Source organism: Sarcophilus harrisii, chromosome 5 (genome assembly GCF_902635505.1).
Source record: "Sarcophilus harrisii chromosome 5, mSarHar1.11, whole genome shotgun sequence".
In the NCBI taxonomy this organism is placed as follows: Eukaryota; Metazoa; Chordata; class Mammalia; order Dasyuromorphia; family Dasyuridae; genus Sarcophilus; species Sarcophilus harrisii.
The window spans coordinates 238,671,430-238,697,863 of NC_045430.1; the positions used below are offsets into that span (position 1 = coordinate 238,671,430).

Below are 26,434 nucleotides of genomic sequence, written 5' to 3' on the forward strand. Positions count from 1 at the left end.
TTTGTTGTTATAGTTGAAACTGATAGTTTTCTCCATCACAAACTTGATTTTGTCGAACTTCAGGGCTTGTCCTGACTTTTCAAGGGAAGTGGGGGAAATGCAGCACAAGAGTTTGAGAAAGTCGTGCTTATCTGACAAAGAGTCTTACTAATTATAGATATTTCTTTTTTAAAAAATAGAAGGAACTTTCTGCAGGGTAGCTGGGGGAAGGAATATTCTCCTAAAAGCTAGGGGACACAGAGCCTCTGTTTGAGAGGGAACACCAGGAAGAACTCGTGAAATACTGGGCTCACAGTCTGGGATCCAGGTTTGCCCCCTTCTCAATGGATGGCACAATGTCATTGCTCCTTATAAAAGAGGTTTTTATTTTTCAAGCTCAGCCTGGCTTGTTTTCTATTTTAAAAAGAACAGAAAGTATGAAGGCAAAAAGAGGGGTTCAGTGTTAAAGGACTAGTAGGGCTATGTTAGTGCCTCTCTCTGGACGAATAATAAATGGGAACATCTGTAGTCCACTTAATTATTAAAAGTGCTTCTCTTCCCTAAAAATGGAAAAAATAAAATTGCCATTTCATCTTCCTTGACCCTCCTCTCAAAGCACTTTAACCTCTTCTAGGACAATGATTTACTGTAAAGTAACTCTTCTTCCAATGTCAGCATGTCAGTATTTTTAGTAATTAACTTTTTAAAGATATCTCATCACAGTTCTGGGTTTTCAGTCTACGACCCTGAAGTAGAAAGCTTCTCCTCCATATTTAGCTTCATGATTTGCCTAAGGCTGGCACATTTGTATGTATCATGTAACTTGTTTAACGCACCTCGTTCGCCTTGACATCTGCCTTTCATTGCTATTTAATGATGCTTTATCATTGTTGGGACAGGGCCTGCAGTTAACTGGCTTGTTATCAGGCCTGTTTATTTCATTTGGCAAAATAAGTGGAGGAGCAGCCCCTGGAACGTCTTAGTGCCATTTTAGCACCAAGCCTGCATTGCCCGATCTTTTCTTTAGTTTCTGAAGGACTGCAATTACCACCAAAACTCCTCTGTGTATACATTGGAGATTAGATGCCAGAATAATCTCCATATAACTTGAGATATAATTAACATTTCAATTCTTTTTCAATAAGTTCTTATTAAGTTCCTACATTCTAATAAATAGTCCTTCCCCTAAAGGAAACCACGGTCTATTAGGAGGAGGTAAAACCTAAGCCAATGATTATTGGTATAAGTTAAACTGTGATAAGTGCATAGAAGAGAAATCCAAGATTAGGTAGATAAGATTACTTCACAGATTTACAGACAGACATTAAACAAAATTTCATTCAGAAAGGAGATAGTTTAACTCTTAGATGAATTTCTAGTACAATTTCTAATGGAATGAGAATCCCTTCTACAGTAAACAAAACCAGTGTCCATTGAGCCTTCTCTCCATTGATGAGGAACTAAAGTTAGCCCATTCATTCATCCTCCCCGCCCCTCTTAATAGTATTTTACTTTTTCTGATTACATGTAAAGATAATTTTCAATATTCATTTTTATAAGATTTTGAGGTCAAAAGTTTTTTTCTCCTTCCCTTACCTCCCTGATCCCCAACACAGCAAGCAATCTGATATGGGTTATACATGTACAATCATTTCAAACATATTTTCATATCAGTCATATTGTGAAAGAAAAATTAAAACAAAAGAGAAAAACCATAAGAAAGAAAAAAAAGTTGAAAGTAGTATGCTTCCATCCTTATTCAGTCTCCATAGTTCTTTCTCTGGATGTGGATGGCATTTTCCATCTCAAATCTATTGGAATTGTTCTGGATCACCACACTGCTGAGAAGAGCTACATCTATCACAGTTGATCATCACACAATCTTTCTGTTATTGTATACAATGTTCTCCTGATTCTACTCCCTTCACTCAGCATTAGTTCATTTAAGTCTTTCCATATCCCTTCTTCTTGTGAAAAACTCCAGTTTTGTTTCCATTTTTCCTTATATCAAACCTGTATATTCCTCTTTACAACTTCTACATATTCACTGCTTCTACTTTTGCCCCTTTAAGGTCAATTGGAATGTCTATCTCTTTGAAGCATTGACAGTTCTTCAGATCCTTGAAGACACTTTTCATGGCTCTTCAAAATCTTTTTTAGGCTGTATATTTTCACTTCTCTCAATGCATTCTCATATGGTGTGACCTTCTAGATTTAGAGGATGAGTGATGGGGCAGCTAGATGGTGCAGCGGATAGAGTATCTACCTTGAATTCAGAAAAAAGTGAGTTCAAATCTGGCGTCAGACACTTAAGATTTCTAGCTGTGAAACCCTGAGCAAATCACTTACCCTCAATTGCCTTGCAAAAAAAAAAAAAAATAGAGCATGAGTGAAGGCTTCTGTAGTCAGAGGATCTGGATGATGGCAATACCAGCTATCAAGTAGCTGATACAAATACAGAAAGGCAAGCGGGGAGAGGATGTTTGGGAAAGACTTAGTAGCACATTTAACCTGAAGCACAGAATACAGCAAGAGGACTAGTGTGAAATGAAACTGAAAAGATGGTAGAAAGGTAGAGAACCAGTTGGGAAGTAGAGAGAGGAAGCTGTGTATATTAAATACCAGAATAAAATGTTTTCATGTTAACTCTCAGACAATAAGTAACTATAGAAACAAAGGAATGACATGATCAAACTGGAGCAGTAAGAACATTACTTAGCAGGGAAGGTTGGAGTAGAAAGGAGAGAAACCAAAGGCACAGAGACTATTTATGAAACTTAATTGTTGTTCACTCATTTTTCAGGCATGTCCTATTCTTTGTGACCCCATTTGGGCTTTTCTTGGCAAAATACACTACTAGAGTAGTTTGTCATTTCTATTTCCAGATCATTCGATAAATGAATATACTGAGGCAAACATAGTTAAGTGACTTGCTAAATAGTGTCTGAGGACAGATTTGAATTTATAAAGATGGATCTTATTGACTTATGCCCAGAACTCTATTCATTGAACTACCTAGGTGCCCTACGAGACTTATACAATAGTTTCAATAAATATTAAGGTTCTAAATTAGATTAGTAATAGTGGGAATAGAATAGAATAGAAAGAAAAGATATATGATATCTTAGAGATAGAATGAACAGGAGTTGGTAAGTAATGTATAAGACATTAAGGATTAAGATAAGAACTATTATCCCCTTTTTACAGATGAGGAAACTTAGAGTCTGAAAGGATAAGTGACATACCCACAGTCTCATAACTAGTCTCATAGCATAAACTCAGATTTTCTTGACTCCAAATCCAATGCTACTCTTCTTAAATGCCATATATGTAGTTTTATTTTGAGGGGTCAAGGCCATCATTATATAGAAAAGCATAGCAACCTACCTTCACATGGCCATCCATACACACTGTATGAACTGGGGCAAAAAAGAGTTTCTTTTGCCAGGTGTAGCGGCCACATTTGTAATCCTAGCCATTGGAGGAGGCTGAGCCTAGCAAATCTCCAGAGTTCTGAGCTGAAATTAGGCTAAAGGCAATAAGGTGTTCACATAAGTGGTGTCACACACCAACCAATAAGGTGCTGAATAAGTTAAGTACTAATATAGTAAGGCTGAGGAGCCAAGGGCCTCTACGCTACTAAATGATGGCCTAAGTTGGAATTAGAGGGTTATAGCTCTTGTACCAATAGTGAGTAGCACCTACATTTCCAGGGAATCCAGTTGTTTTAAAAAGAAGAAAGAAAAAGTAGAGGAAGAGGAAGATGAGAAGAGACTTTTCTTATTTGTACTTCAGTCTCTTTATTTGATAGACTTGCTGAACAATTCTTTTTTGTATGAAATTTTAATTTTGCAAAAAAGTATTCTTATAACAAACTCTGTGAAGTAGATGATGCATTTGTATTATTTCCATTTTAAAGATGGAAAAACTATGACTTGGAGAGATTAAATGACTTACATAGCTATTAAATGTCAAAACTGGGATTCAAAACCAGTCTCCTGATTTTGAAACCAATGTTCTAATGATATACTTCACATACTACAGATTACTCTTTTAAATAAATACTTCTATCTCATTGACAAAAGTAGAATGCTAATTAATGAGATCAAGTCTAGGATGGGTTTGGTTTTTGGTGGGAGAAGTATGTAATATGTACTTAATGGGTGAGCATCTGGACAAGTGGGAAACGGGTTGGCTTTGGAGTGAGAGTAACTTAATAACGACCTGATATCTGACTTTGTTACCTTGGGCCAATTACTGAAGTAATTAATGTTAAGTGAGCTTTCTAATCTATAAAATTAGGGTGCTTGGCTGGATGGCCTTGGACTATGAATCTATGGATTGTGTTCTACAGCTTGTCAAACTATGAAAGCTTCAAACCACAATAAGACTTAAAGTTTCATAGCTTAAAAGTAGAGTAAAATTTTGGGAATAATTAAATTATATTATCATATTATTATTATATCACTGAATAATGAAAAAACCACAGGTTTCTTTAGAAAATAAACTTAGATTTGGTGCAGTGAGAGTTCTGCTTAAAGTGAATATGTTCTCTAGGACATAGTAGATTCTCGCTGTTTGAAGGTCAGGTCTCCATAGAAATTTAGGCTACCTCTTATTTGATGTGGTTTGGAGGGAATCTTTTTATAGGAATGGATTAAGAGAGGTATCTTCTTAGTGATGCTTTTTAAAAATCCGTTGTCTAATCAATAATTAGGATCTTAGTGTGGAAGATGATAATCACTGAGATTCTGTGATGTGTGAAATAACTGCATGAAGCACATGTATAAAAATATCACCTTCTTTCTTTAATATTGCCATCCATCTGAATGATTTGGTTATGCTTTTATGGCAGCTACATGAAGCACAAAGTCCATTGTGACAGGAATAGAAGATCCTGGGGATGGATGCCTTATAGAAGGATATTACATTGCTCTCCATAGTCTCACACAAATCATAAAAGCTTTTTTCATCATCTGGAGTATAATCACTTCTAATTAAAGCAATCCTAGAATCAGAGATTTAAAACTGAATAGAGCTCCAGAGATCAGCTAGCCTAATCTGCTCATTGTACATCTGTACATTATACAACTGAGACCCAGAGAAGAGAAATGATCATTGCAACCTCATACAAATGGTATATAGTAGAGGCAGATTTGAATTTGGACTTTTTAATTCAAGATACATTGATTTTCCATTACAGATTCCTTTTAAGATTTTTTACATTTTATTGAATTCTATAAAAAGACAAAGAAGCCTAAATTGGACAGTCATCCTTTGACCCAGAAAAATATAACACAAGTGAGTCATTTTTAGGCATATGATTATAATTAAATCCTTTTATATACAACAGAATGTTGCATCTAGCCCCTTTCCTAGTTGCAAACATTTGCAATGCGGACATCTGTATATATGAATATTAGACATTGTTAGAAAATATCCTTTTCTCAGTGCTCAGTGCACACACACACACATACACACACACATATACACACACACACATATGCAAACACCCTGTAGCTACTGGCTGTCTGTTGTAATCAAGATATCCCTGGCTGGCAGCACCACCTGGGGTTTGGCCCAGGGAACTGTCTGATTCCACATCCCTACCAGTCATCCCTTATTTATCTGGTGAGGGATGGTTATACACAAGCTCTCCTGAAGCTTTTGCTTTTTTTCATTCCTCACAACTCAGTTAATACTTTGGATTTCTCATTGCCTGTTTACACATACATCAGGGAAATTTTCCCCATCTACTCTGTCTTATCCCAACTCTCTTCCAACTTTTGTTCTTTTCCTTCCTCTCTTCTCTTCTCCTTTCTTCTTTTCTCCCCCCTCTCTTGTCCATCTCATCTTCTTTTTCCTCTTCCTCTATCCCTTTTCTTTTTCTTCTCTTCCCTTCTTCACCTCCCCTTCTTCTTCTCTGTCTCTTTTTCTCTCTCCCCATTTAAAATGTCCCGAGAGAGGCCATGGAACTTTTGCCCAAAGGCCAATATAATGATTGCTCCTTGTAGGTTGGAAGTGAACATTCCCTTTGTTTGCTGGCATCATGGGAATTTCTTCAACCTGTCTTGTAGTTGCAGTCCAACTTTCTGTTTCTGGACAATGAGAAACCATTTGTCAAAGGCTAAATGATGGCAGACAGTAATGGCAGTAGCAACAAACAGAAGGCATGATGATCCTGCCTCAGGTTTACCCTACTCCTGTTTTCATGGTTTTCTCCCACAGAATATATTATTTCATTTCTATTCGATTTCACAATATTCTATTTCAACATCTCCCCTTTATCAAGCTGCTGGTTTTGCTTGGTTGGATTTTGTCTTCTAAACCTGGCTCAGTGAGCAAATTTCCTTTCAAATATATTTGAGGCCAAGGAGAAAGGATTTGATGAGAGGAGCTCTTCATATTGCACTGTCTTAGACTTTTGTAAAATGTTCCATTGTCTACAACTTTAAGGCCAATTTATTAAATCTAATTAGCTCCAGAGCCTTCTTGGAATAAACTTTTAGAACTGAATCAATTTTATCTCAAAATAGAATAAATTTGGTTTTGAACAAAAAGAATTCTCTCCAACTACTGTGTTTTCCCATTTGGGTTGTCCCCAGGCTTAGTTTTCAAGGGTCATTCGAATGTGTTGATAGTTTCAAGTAAGAAAATATTAGAAAAATATAGCCTTATTAAGAAATAGAAAGAACAAAGAGAACAATGGATAAAGAGTTTGGCAAGAAGGATACTAAATAGCCAAGAATGCCATACAGGAGGAAAAAAAAAGGATAGGCAACGTGATACTTTGTAAACAAGAAAAGAAGACAAATGGTGATCCCAAGTTTAACCCTTGTTGTGATCACAAAATCCAGTTCCTGTCCCTAATATTCTAGGAGAAAAACAGCCTGAGTTAAAATTCTTTGTAAATGACTCGACTTAAGAAAAAAGAAAACAGGAGAATGACAAAGTTGACCTGTGATGAATTCAAGAAAGAAAAATCTTTCAAGCAAGACCAATCCCTATAGAGTACTAATTAAACCAAAAGAAAATGTCGATTTAGAACTGGAAGAGATCTTAGAGGCCATGGAGTCCATTCTACACACACATTTTTCATATGAGGAAACTGAGGCACAAAACAGTTAAGTGACTTGCCCACTTGATACTTACAGCTGATAAGTGTCAGGTCAATTTTGAATCTGAGTTTTCCTCTCTCCAAGCCTAGTTCCTTTTCCATTCTTCATCAATAACTACATAATATAAATATGGAATTAAGAGACATAAGCATATATATCTCATGTTGAGAAGCATGATTTCTCTTGAAAATATATTTAAGTACTTTAATTTTTGATTTCACCAATGTGCATTTGCCATCTCACTAAAATTAATCAAATCAAGTCAATTCTGATCATTCAAAAGAACTGATGTGCAAGGCATTATTAGTTGCAAAAGTGCAAAGATAGAAAGCTCCTGCTCTCAAGGAACTTACATTCTACAAAAGGTAAGAAAGTGTACAACCTGTATATTGATAATTACAAAGTAAATTGAAGAGGAAGAAAGCTGCTGAAAGTAAGGTGAATCAGGAAGAGCCCATCCCATCCATATCTTCGGTAAATCCTTCCTATGGAATATCAGCAAATTTGTTTTTCCTCAGATTTTGTGGTATTTCATGGATACCAGTGTAACGCATGGCCTTTCCATAGGTTATACCCAGTTCACTCCATTATCACTTCATCTTTTATAGTCCTTCATGGCCAGTGACTTCTTTTTTTTTCCCTGAGGCAATTGGGGTTAAGTGACTTGCCCAGGGTCACATAGCTAGGCAGTGTTAAGTGTCTAAGGCAATATTTGAACTCAGGTCTGGCACTCTATCCATTGAGCCATTTAGCTGCCCCCCAATGACTATTCTTTTGCATTTGGGGGATTTTGCTTATAACTTATTTATATCAATGATACATTTTTCTGTTACTTTTTTGTTTACTGACAATTTTTGTTCTTTTTGAAGTCATTGGATTCCATGATTTATAGCCATATGGAATCACTGAGAGAATATTGGTATTTTAAAAGAAGAGCTTTTATAACAAGATAAAACTTAGAATTGTTGACAATTCTTTTCATCTTCCCAAATGTGATCCAGTCTGTTTTCCTCCTATTCAATTCTTGCCTCACCTCGTTGTTCATTGGCAGTGCCTAAGCCAGATGTGACTATTGATGGACAATGTTAGTAGGCTGCCCATATAATCATGTCACATTCTGGATAAGGGCTGTTTTTTATCCATTTGGTTCTGCTATGTGTATTGATACATTTTTTGGAATGATCAGGTTTCATCTAGGGAAACCCTTAATGTGGGGCTTTGTATAATAATCACAATAGCATTATAAGAAAGGGAATTTAGATACTTGCCATCTAGAAAGACTCTTGCAACAGGTCATATTCAATGACACGTGATAACTGAAGACCTTTTCTGAAGCTTTATTGTGACATGGTGTTGTTTTAGGTTCTTTAAGTTTATATGAGAAGAGAACAATTTTTGGCTGGTTTTACCAATCCTGAAAAGATTTAAGTCCAATATTAGTAATAGACCGTACCTATTGGCCAAGGACTACATAAAGAGGCTTTCCTCCAAAAGATTGGCCACTAAGAGATGAATTCTTTGGCCACGCAGACTTAATGGAATGGCTCATAAGACAAAAACAGGTCGTCATTCGTTGGGAACCCCCTTCTACTCCTGCAAAAATGGTGGTTTGGCAATGGAAGAGACCATCTATAACATATTACTAGACTAATATATCCACATCTGTAATGAATATTGAATAGATGTGTATATGTGTTCAAGGAGCCAGAAGCTATAAAAAAAACTGACAGCCAAATGGAAGAATGGTTTACAGATTCTCCTTAGAAAGATGATTAAAGAAAGGAGTTCATAGCATCATAGGCAACTGATTTAGATCTGGAAGGAAACTCAAAGGTCCACCTAGTACAGCTCCTTTACTTTACAACTGAGTAAACTGAGGCCAAAGGTAATACTGGCAAAGATGGCTTCTTTTCTGATGCCTAAAGCAAGGCCAAAAACAAACCAATAAAAATTAGGATAATGATAAACTAACACAGCACCATGAAGAAATTGTTGTTTATATAGTAACATCTGTTACAAGCATTTGTGGAAGTAAAATGTTCTAGGAAGTACTTGACATTCAAACCAAGTCATTTATACTCTGATATTTGATTCACTGAATTCATTATTTCAGTCATTTTCTACTGTCCATGACCCCATTTTGAGTTTTCTTGGCAAGGATACTGGAATGATCTGCTGTTTCCTTCTCTCTTTCATTTAACTGAGAAAGAAACTGAGGCAAGCAGAGTTAAGTGACTTGCCCAGGGTCACTTAGGTATTAAGTGTCTAAAATCAGATTTGTTCTCAGGAAGAAGAATCTTCCTAATTCCAGGCCGGTACTCTATCCACTATACACCTGGTCTCCCTGGTACTTGATTTCTTCAATGTGAAAAAATAGACATAAAAGAGGGCAGCAAGCTGTATCCGAAAATATGATTTGGGTTTAAGAAAGGAAAAACTGTCAAATGCTGTATTATGAACACTTCCTCGGAAATGGCTAGATGATTTTACATAAGATAATCACCAAAACAAACTTGTGTCAAAAAAGAAATTGAGCATATCATAAGAAGAAATCAATGGCTACCAACCTCAGCATAATTTCACAGACCATCAACTACTTAGAGCCAAGGTCAGAATCAAGATTGAAAAAAGAACAAAGGATAAGAATAAGAAGAATTTCTGTGTAGCTAATTCATATGGATATTTCTGTCCTACTTAAATAAAAAAAAAAGAATAAATAAATAAATAGGTAAATAAATAAAAGAAAAAATGAAGATTGATTTTTTTTTAAAATAGAGGCATTGATTATGATGATCAACATAAGTTTAACCAATAAGAAGTAATTATCAAAAGAAAGAGACTGAAAGAACTGAGAAATCACCTCACCTTGTCCTCAATGCCAAAATAAAACACATTGCTGCCAAAAGGAAATACAAGTTTAGGGTGCAAGCTTATTTGCCAAGCATTTCAGAGGATGCTAGGCAATTACAAATGGTGGTGGTTCCTGTAATTATGAAAAACAATGAAAATGAATTTAAAGAAAGTTAGGCATGAAACTCAATTAAGTTAGGTCATCTCAATAGTTAGAGATGAAAATAGAAATAGAGATAAAATAAATAGATATGGAATAAACAAAATATTGACATTTCTATAGTGATTTATTGTTTTCATAGATGAATATGGGCTTCAATTCAATCCAGTAACTATGTATTAAGTACCTACTATGTGCAAGGTTCTATTATTCCTGGTACTAGAGATCCAAAGGGAAATTAAACAATCTCTGCCCTCAAGAGGCTCATATTATATTTCAGAGAGTCAGAAGAGTCCCAATCTGTATATGAGTGTAATGTAAAATGATTTGAGAAGAGAAAAAGCAATAGCAATTTGGGGGAAGAGTACAGAGGACAAATCTGGGAAAACTTTAGGAGCAAGCAGATTCCTGAGTTGAGCCTTGCAGATAAGAATTCTGGGATTAGGCAACTTTAAGATTAGGAAGCAGTGAATACATTCCAGGCATAAGGAAATATCTTTGTAAATACTCAGTGGCAGAGATAGTGTGTTATAAATAAAAACTCACTACCCACCCAAATGCCTACTTTCCCTGTAAATCATTATGAAAATGGTTTATAAATATATTATAGATACTATTGATGAAAATGTGAAAAGGTAACTAGTAGGCTTTCTTGGATGATTTTTCTCAGCAAAACATATCTTCCAATACTCATAACTGATTGAAAGGTATAGAAAATACATCATCTCACTAGGTTTATTGTTTGTTGATTACATGCCAACCAAAAATTAAGAAAAAATGACTTTTCAGGACAAAATACAGCCTTAAAACTCTCCTCAAACAATCTCTCTCTGGTATTTTAAGACGAGAATCCCTTGATAATTACAACCCAAACCTAAAAGTCTTCTTTCTATCAATATTTCTCAATTTCTTAAAAAATTGTTTTCAAAAATCTGTGGGAAAACCCTGAAGAAATAATTTGACTCATGCTTAAGATTAGTATTTCCTCTTAGCTGTGTGACCCTGGGCAAGTCACTTGCCCCATTGCCTCAGCAAATGCACACACACGTACACACACACACACACACACACACTATTTCCTCTCTGATAGTTATTTTAATGTTTTGGGTTTTTTTCCCCCTTCAATCCAAGTGTAAGCTCTGTCTCTGAGAAATATCTTCCAAAGAAATAAATTAACCTTTAAAAACACAAAAGAAATGAGAGCGGACATTTAAATATTTTCTCATTCAACTGCCAAATTTCAATTAAATCCATTCTGATTCAGGTTTTTTTTCCTCATATGGATTTGTGGTTTATTTTCATATCTGTAACAGCCTTGGCAGAGAGTTCATGTATGGCTTATTCAATTAAACTTTTCTAAGATTGGATTATTTCAAGTCTCTATTTCTTATAAGGTTAATCTGCTTATGGTATGCTTTTTTATATATTTATTCATTTCTCAATTTGTTACTTTTATTGGACTATAATTAAACAAAAGAATTTATAATAATTTCCTTTGTTTTCCCTTTTAACTTTTGCTGCTAAAAAGTTAATTTTCTCACTATGCTGTATTTTCAAATATTCAAATGGACCTATCCTATCCATGCCTGCCTATTCTACGTGATGCATGTTCTCCCAACAGTTCATCAAAGAGTATCTGCTCTTCTCAATTTCCCCTGATATGGGTGGATTAACAAGAAAACACTGCAGCCATCCTCCTGTTATCCCATAACCATATGGTTAACCCATCTTTTTGTGTCATACATTTCCTTAATGACATCCTTTATTCCTTCAGAATCCCTCATGATAACCTAATGGTTATATGCTAGTTTGTTTATACCTATCATGCCCTATATTTAATCCACATCTTCATTCTTTAAGGACATTGGTATTCCATATTCCATATTCCTTGGTAGAGAGTTCATTTTCCTTATGTATAACATTAAAATGATAGTATTGAAAATAGGGAACTTTGATTTCTTGGGAAATTTGAAATCAGTTTAAAAAAGAGAGAAATTTGTAATTCCAAAAAAAAAAATTTTTTTCCCTTTTCAACTCTAAGCCTATCCCGTTGTCCAACTACATTGTCTTTCCCAGATGTGCAGTGGACAAACTTTAGAGGGTATTTATTTGAATGTATATTGAAATCTGGTCAAAAGACACTCTTCATCTACTTGGTATTTCCTATGTGGGGAGAGTCTTCAAATTCTTTTGAGTGATTGTAGATCTCTTCCAAGGAAGCTGCCAACACAGTGCTCTCTGAAAACAGGAACACCTGAAGGATCTTACCATCTACAGAGTGTTATCGTCATCAAAAAGTGTTTCGTTGTTGGTATTGTTGTTAATATCTTCCTAGGAATCCTAGATGATCTTTGTATTTGAATGGAAATGCCTTGTTTTAAAAGTGCTTGCAAGGCAGCTTTTAGCTTCTAAAATATGCTATAATATCCCTACAATGCTCATATCCCTTTTGTATTATCTTTTTTAAAATTTTGAATTTAACAATACCAAAAAGAAAATATTATGAATATAAAAAAGAACAGAATTAAATAATTATATGTAAAAATGAATCTCCAATTTCCATTCTGAACATCTTTCTTTAAATATATGTAATAAATTCAATATATTACTTTCAAAATTATCCTACTTGTCTGTTTTTCCTTCTGAATTTCATTTTCTTCTCTTCTTCTTTTTTCTTATTTTTTGTAATCCTGTAGAAAATTATACCTCCCTCCAAAAGACAATACAGTGCTTATAATTAATAAGTGCTATTAAGCAAAATCAATCTATACATTTGCCATATCCAAATACACGAGACTCATTCTGTATCTTAAGTCTCTCACTTCACTGTCAGAAGGTAGTTAGCATTGATCCTTTGGAGTTATGATTGGACATTTCAGTTTTCAGAGTTCTGAAGTCTTTCTAAGTTACTCTTTAATTTTTTTCTTCACTTTTCCTTTTTTAGAAAGAAATATCAACCACTTGGTCTTTTATCTGGCTTTGTTGGGAGACTAACAACTTTCAATATTTTCTATTTGTGATTCTTTAGTTACAATTATTGTTTACTACAGAATGAACAATCCTACCTCCATATTATTCTTTATCAATATTTAATTAAATCATGTAAAAAACTTCCATATTCCTGCCTCTTGTATTTTCCTAATATTCAGTATTCTCTCTTTAAAATATTCTCTGACAGAAAGTATTCTGATATAGGAAGTCAGTCTTGTTACATTATAGATATTTTACTGGATCCATTTCTAAGAAATTGTGTGTTTTCATTACAATTACAGGCATATTTGTAAGAAAAAAATTCATTTATTGTGGCAAGAATCCTGCTGCTTTGTCTTTTTTTTGGAGGGGCAATTTTCAGATTGCCTACTTTTTATTACACTTCAGCATACAAACAAAATTTTAAAATGTAGACAAAGCAAAAAAAAAAAGTTAGGGAGAGATTTAACTTTTAAGAATTCTATTCTCTGAAAATCATTTATGGCTTAAATTGGCTTCTTCAACTCTCATTATAAGGAAATTTGGGGAGGGGGGATGTTTTCTTTTTATCATCCTAAGCATTTCTGTCTTTAAAAAATAAAATTATGTGGTAGAATAAGCCCCTTGGACCTTTTTCCATATCAACTTAATTACTAATGAAGGAATGCACAATCATCTTTTCCTCTCTCTGGCATGCACAAGTAATACCTAGAAACCAAAAAAATAAAAGCTAAACACATGGAGAAGATATGGGCATTACTTTTTGATATCTCCAATGCCTTTGATCATATTCTAGAATAGCTCATAAAGAATTCTTCAAAAGTTGCATTTTCAAGTATATTGGATCTTCCTTTTAATTCATCATTTTGAATTTACATCTGAATGTATTGATGAAAACAGAAAACTGTTGGTGACCAAATTTAGAGGAATACATAGAAAAAGAAACACATTTACCAATGACTGATTAACTGCTTCCTACTGTGGAGAAGAGGAATTTTCATTTCCATTCCGTTCATTTCCATTGTGCATGTGTATGTATATAAATGTATACATATATAAATATATCTGTGCTTAACTGCTTGGAAGAGATAGACATAAGGGGGAAAAAATAAAGTAAAAACTACAAAGGACAGAACAAAAAAAAATAACCTACAAGGAAGCAAAGAAAAGATGTACAGTGATGAATAAAATGTATTTTATTATATATACTTTCTTGAAATGGAAATTTATTGTCAGATATTTTGAATCTTCCTCATGTTCTTCTGGATACATGACAATTTTCTCCTTCCCCCCTTTCTTTTTCCATTTTTTTTATTGTCTTTAAGTTTTAAACAAATAAATTGTTTTAAAAAACTAATCTCTGATCTGTAAAATAGTCTGCAAATAATAAGTAAATTTCTTTAATAAGTTTTTCAGAACTAATGTAATTATTTTGAAATAATTTCTTGTAACAATTGTAGCTAGCATTTGTACATTTTAAAATTTGGTATATGTAAATAAGCTGTAGTTCAATACTACAATGAGGAATTTTGAAGGAGTAAAGGATGTCATCATTTAACGCTCATAAACACCTTGAGAGGGAGATGCTATTATTAGACCAATTTTATAGATGAGAAAACTGAGCGAAATAGAAATTTTGCCCAGAGTCACACAGCTAGTAGATATTTGAGGTTGGATTTGGACATGGATCTTCCTGACGCTAGACCCAGTACTCTATCTACTGCATCCCCCATACCAGGCTCTTGAGATTCAAGACCACAATATACACTCCAAAGTAGGCACTCAATAAATTATCACTTTGAAGTTGGGAAGGACCCCAGAAACTAAGTACTTAAATGGCTTCCCCAATGTTTGTTGGTGAAATGTCAAGGCGTTTCCAAAGCAAAGACTCTTGTCATTTACCAAGAATATCAATTAAACTGCCGATATTTTTTTTTCTTAAGCAAAAAGAGGAACGCTTACATTTGTAAGAAAATACTCATTAATTACCTCAATAGAAAAAAAAAAAGACTCTAAGATCTTGCCTTGTTTCTATTCAACATTGGTCTTAATGAGTACCACCCAAGGATTGAAAAGGCACCCTGGCTTTGGAAATGAGAATAGTTTCTAAATTGTTCCCATTCTCCTGAAGGTATCTTCTGCTTATCTTAGGGATATGGTATCACCCCGAGTTTTACTTAGAGCTTTCATTGGTTCTGGGTTCTTTCAGTTCAATCTGACCCTTACTTCTGCCTTTGGTCTAAGAAAAAAAAAAATCTCTCTATTCTGTCTCTCTGTTTCTGTCTTTCGCTCCCTCCCCGCCTCTCTCTATTCCTTGCATTCTGAGCCCATCTAGCTCTCCAAGCAAATATCACAGAACCAGAGTCATAGACATATTAAGTTGAAAGAAAACAGAGAAGTTGTTCATAAAGCCTCCCCAGAAGTCTTAACCTTATCAAAAACCAAACCAAAAAACCATTGGACTAGTCCAGTAAGTACTTACCAAAAAATTCCTCTATAATATGTCCCAAAAAAGCCATTCTTGGATTTAGGAAAAACTTCTCTCTAAGTCATTTCTTTTTTGCTGATTGCTAATATCCTGGTCCCCACCCAGAAGTCTTTCCCTTCACTTTAAGCTTCTATCCTTTTGAAATCTTCACTTATATGATATATTACTTGTTTGACTTTTCTTATTTCTCATTTCCTTCCCTTTCCCCTCTATTGTCTGTCTCTCTCTTTCTCTGTTTCTCCATCTCTCTGTGTCTGTTTCTGTCTCTCATACAAGCAGACACACATACTTTCCTATGCTCTACATTTTTTCCTATTCATCCCTGATCTTCAAACAAACTAATATTTATTAGTATATATACTATTATTATTTATTAATATATGCTCTTGGTAACATGCTGATTATTTCTTATTAGTGGATATACTATTATTTATATTCATCTATAGGTAATGTTTTTAAGGTGGACTTCCATAGATTGTTTACTCCCTGAAACAGAGGCCAATTTTTAAAACTACTTTTAATACTCTGCCAGTAATGCTGTATGGCAGCAGTTCATAAAATCTCTAAAGATTTAAAGTTTCAGATCACCTATAGGGCAGTAGAGAAACACTTGATGAGCTGAAATAGGTCAAAACCCATATCTTCCAGATTAAAAGTCCAGCATTCTATTCATTACCCCGTTTTCCATTTCATTTTTAGATCCTCAGAGATGAGAATCCACAGACCTACTTTTCTCTGATCCAAAAAAAGAGTCAAATCTATAAAAAAAAAAAAATACACACAGACCAAGTTCCTAGTTTTTTGGAATTTTATTATTGTAAACTTCATGATAATAGTAATAAATGGGAATGGAATATAGTGGAAGGTGATTTGTTTTTCTGAAATTCCAAAACATCTGCACAGAAATCAGATGTCCTTTCTATGAAAACCAAAATAAAATCACAAATTCCAGAGCATAAACTCAATGTTTATTGAATATAAATAAATTTGGCTTATTGCCATTGATACTATTGAACTGGGCTCCTTCACTGGGGGATCTTTTTATCAAAGGAGTGCAGCTAATCTGTATACCAGGCAAAGAGGCTCCTGCCCACAGCCAGTGGTTTCTAAGGAGTTTGTGTTTTCTCCAGCTCAGAAGGCAGCTCAGAATCCCAAGATCCCCGAGCTGGAGGGAACCTCAGCCACTCTCTAGGCCAAATGACTGTTACCACTCATGAGGTTACCAGTAGCCATCACATAGCATGGAGTGGCCCCTCCAGTGCCAAATGTTTTTCATCACACTTCGACAAGAAGCTTTCTATCTACAATAAGGAAGCGGGGGAGGAGGGAGAAGGCAAAGGGAGATGATTTTATCCCCAAATATTCCACTCATTTTTATTTTAGTGCTTCTGGGGGTAATTACTTTGGCTTAAAGTATTTATTCCAAGGGGTCTGTTGTCAAAATGAAGGCCTCCCATTTATGAGAGCTTATTTTCACTGGATAATGGAAAAACTCCCTTCTTTACCCTACAGTTTATTATCAGTAAGGAAGTATGTTATAGCTATTTCCTAAGCATGTATGGTATGTAGAAGACGGTGGTAAGAGCTGGAGGATATGGGAAATTGAGATTGAACCCTAATAAAGAAGCTGGGTTCAGTGGCATCCACAGTAATAAGACAACATTCCTGGAGAAACTGAGGCAATGAGGGTTAAGGGACATATATAAGGTGACAAACTAATAAGTGTCTGAGGTGATATTTGAACTCGGGTTCAAATCACCTTTTATCCATTGTACCTACCCATGAGAATAATATATAATGGTAATAATAATAGAATTAGAGTTTTAAACTTTGCAAAGCACTTTATTTATGTTAACTCATTGGAAGATGAGAAATATGACTAAGACCAGAAAACAAGCAATGTGATATCAGGTTGTACTGGCCAAGAAGTCTGGACTCTGTTAAGTAGGCAATAGATAGCCACTGAAAAGTTTTAACGACTGTTCAGATCACTGTGTAAAAAAGATTAGTCTGGCAGTGGTGTGAAGGAGGGATCTGAGAGGAATTCTCATAGGAGCCTTATTTAGTTGGGGGAAAAAATGAAATCAGCACACCGATCAAGGCCAGGGAAGAGGGAGTAAATATTCCTGTAACTGTACACAGTCTCATTGTTGCCCTGCTCTCTTTTTTGCAGCCTGCAGCCTCCCAGGAGGACACCCCTGCCCTCAGTGCCTTCCTGCGTAATTCTAGCATTCCTCATCTTGTCAGGAAGAGACATGTCCCAGTGGTAGAGATTCACAGACAAAGTCCTGCAAAAATACTGGTGAGTTCACTGGAATCTACTGAGGGCTGTTTTCATGATTTGGACAGAATTCTTAGATACAGATGGTTTTAACTTCATGAGGATTTTTCTTTTCAGTTTCTTCCAGGACACTGATGTGCCTAATATATTCTTTAGAAGTACATGATGAGAAAAATCTTAGTGTCTTCTCAATGTGAGAGTGCTTGCCTCATTCAGATAAATCCTGAATGAGAAGTCATGTAAGGAAAACAACAACAGCAACCTTAGACTGATGGGAATGAGGATAGAAAATGGTCCTTTTAATAACCTAAAGGTCTTAATCTTTATAAGAAAATAATTCAATAATCATTAGAGTCATTGGAGAGGGGGAGAGGAAGAAAGGAAGGGATGAAGGAAGGGAGGGAGGGAGGAAAAGAAACAAGGAGGGAGGAAGAAGGAAGGAAAGAATAGAAAGAGAGAGAGAGAAGGAGGGATGAAGAAAAATTATTTCTACCTTCAAAAAACATATTCTGTTGGGGGAAACAACATGTTAAATATTTTAATGTATTAAATATATATGATGTTATATATTTAATTATCCATCATCTGTTAATATATTAAATAAATATCTTGCTAAAGCAAGATTATTTGGTGAAAGAGAGATTCTTTTGGGCACTTGAGCAGAGACTTGAAAGGGGATAAAAATCTTAAGATGGAAGAGCTGAGAAAGAAATTCATTCCAGAAATGTGGACTAGTCTGTTTGAAGGCACAAGGATGGAACATGGAAAGTCAGGAACCATAAATACAAATGGGCCAGTTTGCCTGGCCTCCATGAAGTAAAACATGTGAGTGGGAATAATGTGAAATATGACTAAGTAGTCAGATTGTTAAGGGCTATCATTATGAAGCAGGGGATATCATATTTTGTCCTAAAAACAAGAGGGGACTGCTAAAGCTTTTTAAGCAGAGAGATGTGGTTTTAGGAAGATCATTTTAGCAATTTTGGAAGGATAGATGAGGCTTCGGGAGCATAGAGATATTTACCTTCTATTAGGAGTTATTGGGAGGCTATTGGAAAAAATCCAGTCATGAGATGGCAAGGGCCTAAATTAGAGTAGGGGCAAGTAAAGAAAAGGGTGCAAATGCAAGAAATGTCAGAAAGGTAATTTCTCAAGATTTGGAAACTGATTGGATAAAGAGTGAAAGGAAACAAAAGAAAGAATTGAGGCTTAGTCTAAGGTGGCAAATAGGTGTCTAAAAGTGTTGTGATATACATGATAAAAAAAAAAAAAGATATACATGAAAAGAAGGATATGTTTGGGAGAAGAGATAATGATTTCTATCTCAACATGCTTTGGACAGGAAATGTCCTAAAAGACATCCAATTGAAATATATAAAATATATCATTTGGCAATGTACAACTAGGTCTCAGTAGAATGTTTCCAGTAAGGGATATATACATTTGAAAGTCATCTGCAGAGAAATGATCGATAAAACAATGGGAACTAGTGAAATTCCTAAGAGAGATATTATAGAAGTTCCAAGACAGGATTATGAGTAACACCTACAACTGGGGAGATGGATAGGATTCAGCAAAAAAAGACTGAGAAGGACTGGTTAGAAAGATTAAAATAAATAAATGAAAAAAAAGCAAGAAAGACCAACATCCTGAAAAATGAAAATACGCAGGAGGTGCCACAGGGAAAAAATCCTTTTCTGCTCCAGGGTCCAGCTCTGTTGGTGCAATTTTGGCAAAGGCCAGAGGATAGATAGAATTCAGGGTCAAGGCAAGCCACACGAGATCAAATTGAGGACCAAAAGGACCCTGAAAATCCCATCTAGTTGGGAAGATGCAAAGAGATCATGTTAATTCTGGTACGACCAGGGGGATTGGATCCATTTCAAAATCAACATTCATCCCCTTGCTGCACCCTCAGTCCCTAATGTTATCTAATCTCCCACTGCGCAGCTGGCCTCTGAATAATGTCCTTGACCTCCTTGGCCCTGATGGCCAGCTTACTTGGAGCCAGTTCCCAATTTTCTAGACAGAAATCATCCATTCAAAGGTCTACTGTTTATCAGCTCCAAGTCTCCTATGCAAATGCCATGTACTTTGGAATTTCTGCCTTTCTTTAGTCACCATTTCCTTTGCTCACATCTGATATTTCTAAAACTGTTGTATATATTTGAATTCCAGTTACAAGATCAAATTCTTTTCCTCCATCAATCTTTTTTTTTTTTTTTTTTGACTTCTCAGTGGAAAAGTTTTTCTGCTTCTGCAAACCACCCAGAAACTTACTAGCTGCAAAGCATAAAAATCCAACCATCTGTTTCCACATTAATTACTTGATTGCACTAATTAGCATTCTGAATTCTCTTTGTTTCTTATTGTTTACAAAATTAAGGATCACTTTCCCCACTCTTTGTTCTCAAGTCAAACTACTAAGCAACTCTAGATAAAGCGTGATTATGTAAAGTTTATTCAGAAATCAAAAGTTAAATAAAACCTCCTACAATTTTTGTTTTGTTAACAAGAATTACTCAATCACATTTCTGATGAAGAACTTAAAAGGACAGAATTCCAACATCTGTTTGGGGTGATCATAATATCAAATTTGCATTAAGAATCATTTATCAGTTACAATGAAATGTAATTTTTGGACTAAAACTTCCCAAATTTTGTGATAATACATTTTACACATTTTCTCCTATTAGAGAACCATAGGTTTGGTGGGCCAGAGAGAATCTAAAAGCAGATTCTAAAAATAGTTATCTATTATCAGATAGATAATATTTACAATTTACATTTTTCTAAAACAGTACAAAGCCATTCTCCATTCCTGGGCCACCTCCTTCATTCCCAGCACAAGAGATTGAAAAAAGGTGGCCAGTTTTATTACTCTCCCAACTTCCCCAATATGTTGTACTGATGGTATATATTGTACTGTTGGTTTGGAAAAGCTGACATTTGTGAGACATGGATAATCATGAGAAATGTCCCAGAAATTCCATTTCATAGATTTTGTTAAATTTGATCCATAGCCTGTAACTTTTTGAGACTCCATTATCATTCTCAATTAAAATGTATTATTAATGTATGCTACATGTATTAATTCATTAAAAGTTTGTGAATAAAACTATCTCAGCACCTAAGGGTCTGTGTAATACAGGTAACATCACCATCAGGATAGATATAAAGCATTTATGGAATTTTGATTGAAATAGCTAACAGGGACTTTAGTGGTTACTTTTCTAGAGTCTGGAAATTTGCTTCCTATTTTTATAACTGCATTTCACTAGATTTTTTTTTAATCCTAAAAATAAATAATAAATAATAAAATTATGCATTTATAGATGTTGTTTTGAGGAACCATAGACTTCATCAGATTGTTTTTACACAAAATGTTGGGACACTAATCTAGCCAAACTCTTTAATTTTACAAATGAAAAAATGGAGACTCCAAAACTCTAAGGAATTTAATTGCCTTAAGTAACACCCCTAAGCAGAGATGAGCTAGTGACTTTCCGGCCAGTATTCTTTCTCCTAGACTTTGGTTCCCTAATCCTTGTTTTTAAAGAACTACCCAATGATATTAGGGGAAAATATGCCAAAATAATTATCTTGTTTTTTTATTAGTTTCATTAAGTGAAATTTTCTTGGCTTAAAAACTGATAACTCTAAAAAAAAAAACTCCTAAAAAACTCTAAAAATAAAAACTGATAAGATTCTGCTCAATGCAAGTACTGTTCAAAATATGGTCCAAAAGAAAAATGGAATTGATCCTCTAAAATTTCATCTTACAGATAATTTTTCAAAAACATATATACTTCATCCAATGAGGAAGTCTTATAAGAAACTGGGCATCCTTGGGATCTGGATTCAATTTGTCAGATTTTTTTTCAGGAGTGGAAGTGGGGAGATATGGAATTATCCAGTAAAATTGTGACTCTGATATAATCTGGCCCTTAGTGATCAAAGGAATTTATAAATTAATGAAACTTCCAGAAGTACCTGATTTATAATCAGAGAGAATAATTTAGATATAGACAAAAATTAATTTCCAAGTAGCAGTCATTCAATTATCTAAATTAAGATTCTTATCACAAAGTCATAAGAAGCAGAATGGTATAGCAATGGCCTTGAGTGAGGGCATTTGGGTTTCATTTTCATCCCTGACACTTCCTACATGTGTCATTCTTGGCAGATCACGCGTCTTGCCTGTTCCTTAGTTTTGTCACCAATATAATGGAAATGGCAATTTCTGTATTCCCCACTTCAAAGGGGTATGGTGAGGAAATTTCCTACAAACCTTAAAAAAAATAAAGAACTATATATTTATATCTATGTATGTATGTATGTATTTATGTGTGGTTCAGACTTAGAGGATCCAGGGTCATATAAAGAATATATATATTTTTTAAATTGACATAAAAGAAAGAAGGGTTTAAGCACATAGTAAGGGCTTTTAAAAAAAAATTCTTCCCTTCATTGAGCTAGGTGGTACAGTGGATAGAATACTGAATTTAGATTCAGAAAAACTTCAATTCAAATCTGATCTTGGACCCTGCTGTGTGACCTTGATCCAATCACTTAATTTTTCTCAGTCTCATTTTCCCCATCTGTAAAATATGGCCAATAATAACATTTCCAAGTTTGTCAGAAGGATAAAATAAGACACTATTTGTAAAGTTCTTTTTAAACGTTACAGTGTTATATAAATGCTATTTATCTTCTTCACCGTCATTATCCTTATAGTCTGAACAGAATGAGAGCATTTTGTAAAATGTATACACTCCTGTTTTGGGTAGCAGAAAAAAATAAGACCAGTGAATGTTGTCATCTTCACCATGATTATAGTCTATTTTGGGAAATTCCCCCTATGAAATGTCATCGTGAAATGACTATGACACACACCTATGAGTATTCCATGGGTACAAAATGGTAAGGGAAAGCCAAGGGAATCATAACATTGAGCCACAGTTCTCCCATCTTAGAATTCATGTGAAAGTTTGGGACAAGGAATCTTGTTTTTTAAATATCTAGTTCTTCTTGGTTACCAAGACTTCTAGATTAACTATATTTTAGTTTCTAATGAACTAAAACTTCATTTATCATTAAATGATATCTGTTGATAAGAAAATGTGAATAATCCCCATGTCCCAATTGAGCTGTATCATTACCCCTGACAAGAAATGCAATCCATAAAGTCACTTTTCTGAATGTCTTTTTACAGAACTGCACAAATATCGAATGCTTGAGAATCTCTTGTGTGGTTGGCCGATTGGAAGGAGGTGAGAGCGCGGTCCTGAAAGTCAGAGCACGCTTATGGGCCCAAACTTTTCTCCAGGTAATAAAAGTGCAAAATGGACTGCAAGTAAAATCTGTTTTCAAAACCAAAGCAGGCAACTATTTTTAAAAGAAATTTCATTGGAGGAATTGAGCTGAGGTCATCTGGCCCAAGCTCAGTTGGGCATAATTGGATTTAAAGTGTTGTTTTATTTTAGAACTGCCGGTATACCATATTTCAAAGTAAAGGCAAAGCCTGTCATAGCACTATTCACTTTGAAAAAAGCATACTCTACAAACCAGGTCTTTCCTAGTTTCTATCCAAGGGAATTAAATTACTCTAATACCAAAAGATTTAACATCAAGTGCTTTTACCTATAATGTGTTCTTTAATATCAGCATTAGAGTAAGATTCCAATGTATATATTATTTTTAGCTGACCCATTACTTTGGATTATTTGTGAGACAGTGACTCATCAAGCAGGGAATTGAATGGACTATTTAATCATTTTGATTTTCTCTTCTGTTAAAAACTAGGGATTTCCCTTTGGGAAAAAAAAAGTCATTTCTTTTTTTAAAAAAAATCTATCTGACCATCTATTTATTCTGAGGTTTCTTTAACTATTTCAATAAGTATTCTCTCAATCTCATTTTTAAAAATACATGTTATGAATTAAATTTTATGTCCCCATAGAAATTCATTTTATTTTACTTAGTTCAAAATATCAGGTAAAATAAAATGAAGATCCTATAGAACATAATCCAGTAAGTGTCATCTTGGTGCTTCCTTTCCTCATGGTCACATCTTTTTCTTCTGGCCAAAGTTCTCCTATAGCTTAATTTTCTTTAATAGATCAGGATTATAATAATTTTGATAGATCTTTGATCTCTTGGAAAGGAATACTCTTTCCATTGGTATCGATCATAGTCTACCCATGCCCTCTCATCTAGTGTTACTCTTGCCCCTGTTCTCCCATTAATTCTCTGTAAGAGACCATCCCTGTGAACTGGAGATCTTCTTCTTCTAGGGTCCTTGAACCTGTATTTTTGATTTTTTTGTTATGATAACTATATGTCAATGTAATTGGTTTCTTGTATAATACCATATATTGTATTTTATGCACTTTTAAACATTATTCTGAGAAGTCCATACACCTCTCTAGACTTCCAAAAAAGTCTGTGACACAAGAAAAAAATGAGAACCCCCATCCTAGATCATTTATGTGGATGCCATAAGGGCTGTTCTTTGGTTCTTTTCCATCACTCAGTCATTTGTGGCTTCTATTGCCTTCCAATCTCAATGACATCCTTTTTTTTTGGAAGGGGGAGGGTACTTCATTGCCCTTTGAGTGTCCTACAGTTTAAATTTTTGGGCAACTGTGAGATTCTATCATTAATAGAAGAATGTTGATACTTTTAAATGGATCATACATGAATAATAGTAAAGAAAGAATATCAATAATAGGGCTTTTTCAAACCTGAACTGAGGTTCCATTCTGTACCCATTTTTAATGATTTGTATTTTAATTAAATGCATGTTTTAATTATCCACTATTGAATCAGATATGGCACAAACCACAAACCCTTCTCTTTTTTCAGTCCAGAGGGAGTCTGGAAATGAGTTACATTATCATCAGTTCCAATCTTACATCCTGTAATGACATGATTCTCTACCTCATTCCAGCATAATCATGAAATCACTTCTACAATCTAAAAGATAAATTTTCTAAAAATGGATTACTACCTTTGATCACGTTTTTGGAGTGATTCATGTCTTAAACTATTTTCAATGAAATTCCTTAAAGGGCTCTAAAATTCCTAACGTTGTTTTCTTTATCTAAACATACACTTAAGAATAGATTTCTTTTCTTTTTCTTTCCAGATATGAAGATAGCACTGATTAATCTTGGATAAGATTTTTAATCAGAGAAAATTTAATATATTATGAATGACACTGGATGTTTGAGAAATTTTGACAAATGATAGCAAAAAAAAAAGTAGTAAGGTCTAATGGGGAAAGTACCGGATTATTACAATAAATTTTATAACTCCTCATTTTTACATAGTGCTTCAAGGTTTGCAAAATGCCTTCCCTTACAATCAAATGGCCTTGGTATTAGTATTACGTCCTTTTCTGCAAAGGAAAGATCTAAGATCCAAAGAACAAGTTGCCAAGGTCTCACAGCTCTTACACGCTAGTTTTTATGTGAATCCTTCTCTATGTTGTGGTCTTCTTTCCAAAATTGCATCAACTCACCTTTTCTTACATCATATACTCAGAACCAAGAGAACATTATCAAATGGAAAGCCAATCAACTGATCAACAATCATTCATTAAACACTGTGATCCAGGCACTGTGCTGACCACTATAAGATCCCAGAAAAAAAAGATGGAAATAAGAGAGGAATGGCAAGTAGGCTAGAATCACTACACTATGAAAGGCATGGAGGTCAAAAATACTGGAAAGTTGGGAAAAGTTGTAGACACCAAACTGAAAATATCCCAGTCATTTCAAAACCCTGCCACCTGTATTCTAGATGCTTTCTTTATCCTCCTGCCCCTGAAACTTAAGATTCTACCCCTGGAAGCTAGGCTCTGGTAGGTGAATCTTTGCTCCTATCTTGCCCAGAACATGGTCTTCACTCCATTTTCTGGGCATTTCCAAACTACATTCCATATGTGCCCATTCCTTTTCTGGTTCTTCCCCTTTATGTGTTGTTGCCCCATTAAAATGTAAAAAAAAAAAAAAAAAAAAAAAAAAAAAAAAAAAAAAAATTCCTTGAGGGCAGGGACTGTGGGTTGTAGCCCACTGATTATCAGAATGCTTGATCATTCATTCATGTGTTGATTCATTCCTTCTCATCTTATCACTTTGGTCCTCTTCAAAATTCCACAACAATTGAAGAGGAAAAGCTCTGTAGCTAGATAAAGAAAAGAAAATAAGCTTGTTTGTGAACCATATGTTGAAAATACAGACACTACAAAATAAAGGAATTTTTATTATAACATTTTAATGAGCTAGGACAGAAAAAATTCAAGTATTGTACTTAGTTTAAATAGCTGTTGTATTCTTTCTATTTAATATGATTATTTCCCTGATCTACATTTATTATTAGATCTCAAATTTCTTCAAAATCCTCAACATAAAAACTAGGCAACATTTAATGTTTCTTCTAAAGAATGTTATAAAATAGAGAATTTTTCAATTGCTTTTGTAAGAATATACTCTTTTCTCATAAGTAACATATGCCATCAATAATATTCTGGTTTTCTGGCTCCACAGCTTTTTTAATGGGATATTAAAAGGCTGAATCACTCA

General features: G+C 34.6%; 1 protein-coding gene across 1 annotated transcript in view; it reads left to right on the forward strand.

Moving 5' to 3' along the window:
* The window catches only part of ITGA8 (integrin subunit alpha 8), a 202,965-nt gene that overhangs the window by 148,024 nt on the left and 28,507 nt on the right, over positions 1-26,434 (forward strand). The window contains exons 26-27 of the mRNA XM_031939925.1: positions 17,739-17,867; positions 23,062-23,175. Of these exons, the coding sequence (XP_031795785.1) occupies positions 17,739-17,867; positions 23,062-23,175 (243 nt within the window). The remainder of the gene's footprint in view (positions 1-17,738; positions 17,868-23,061; positions 23,176-26,434) is intronic.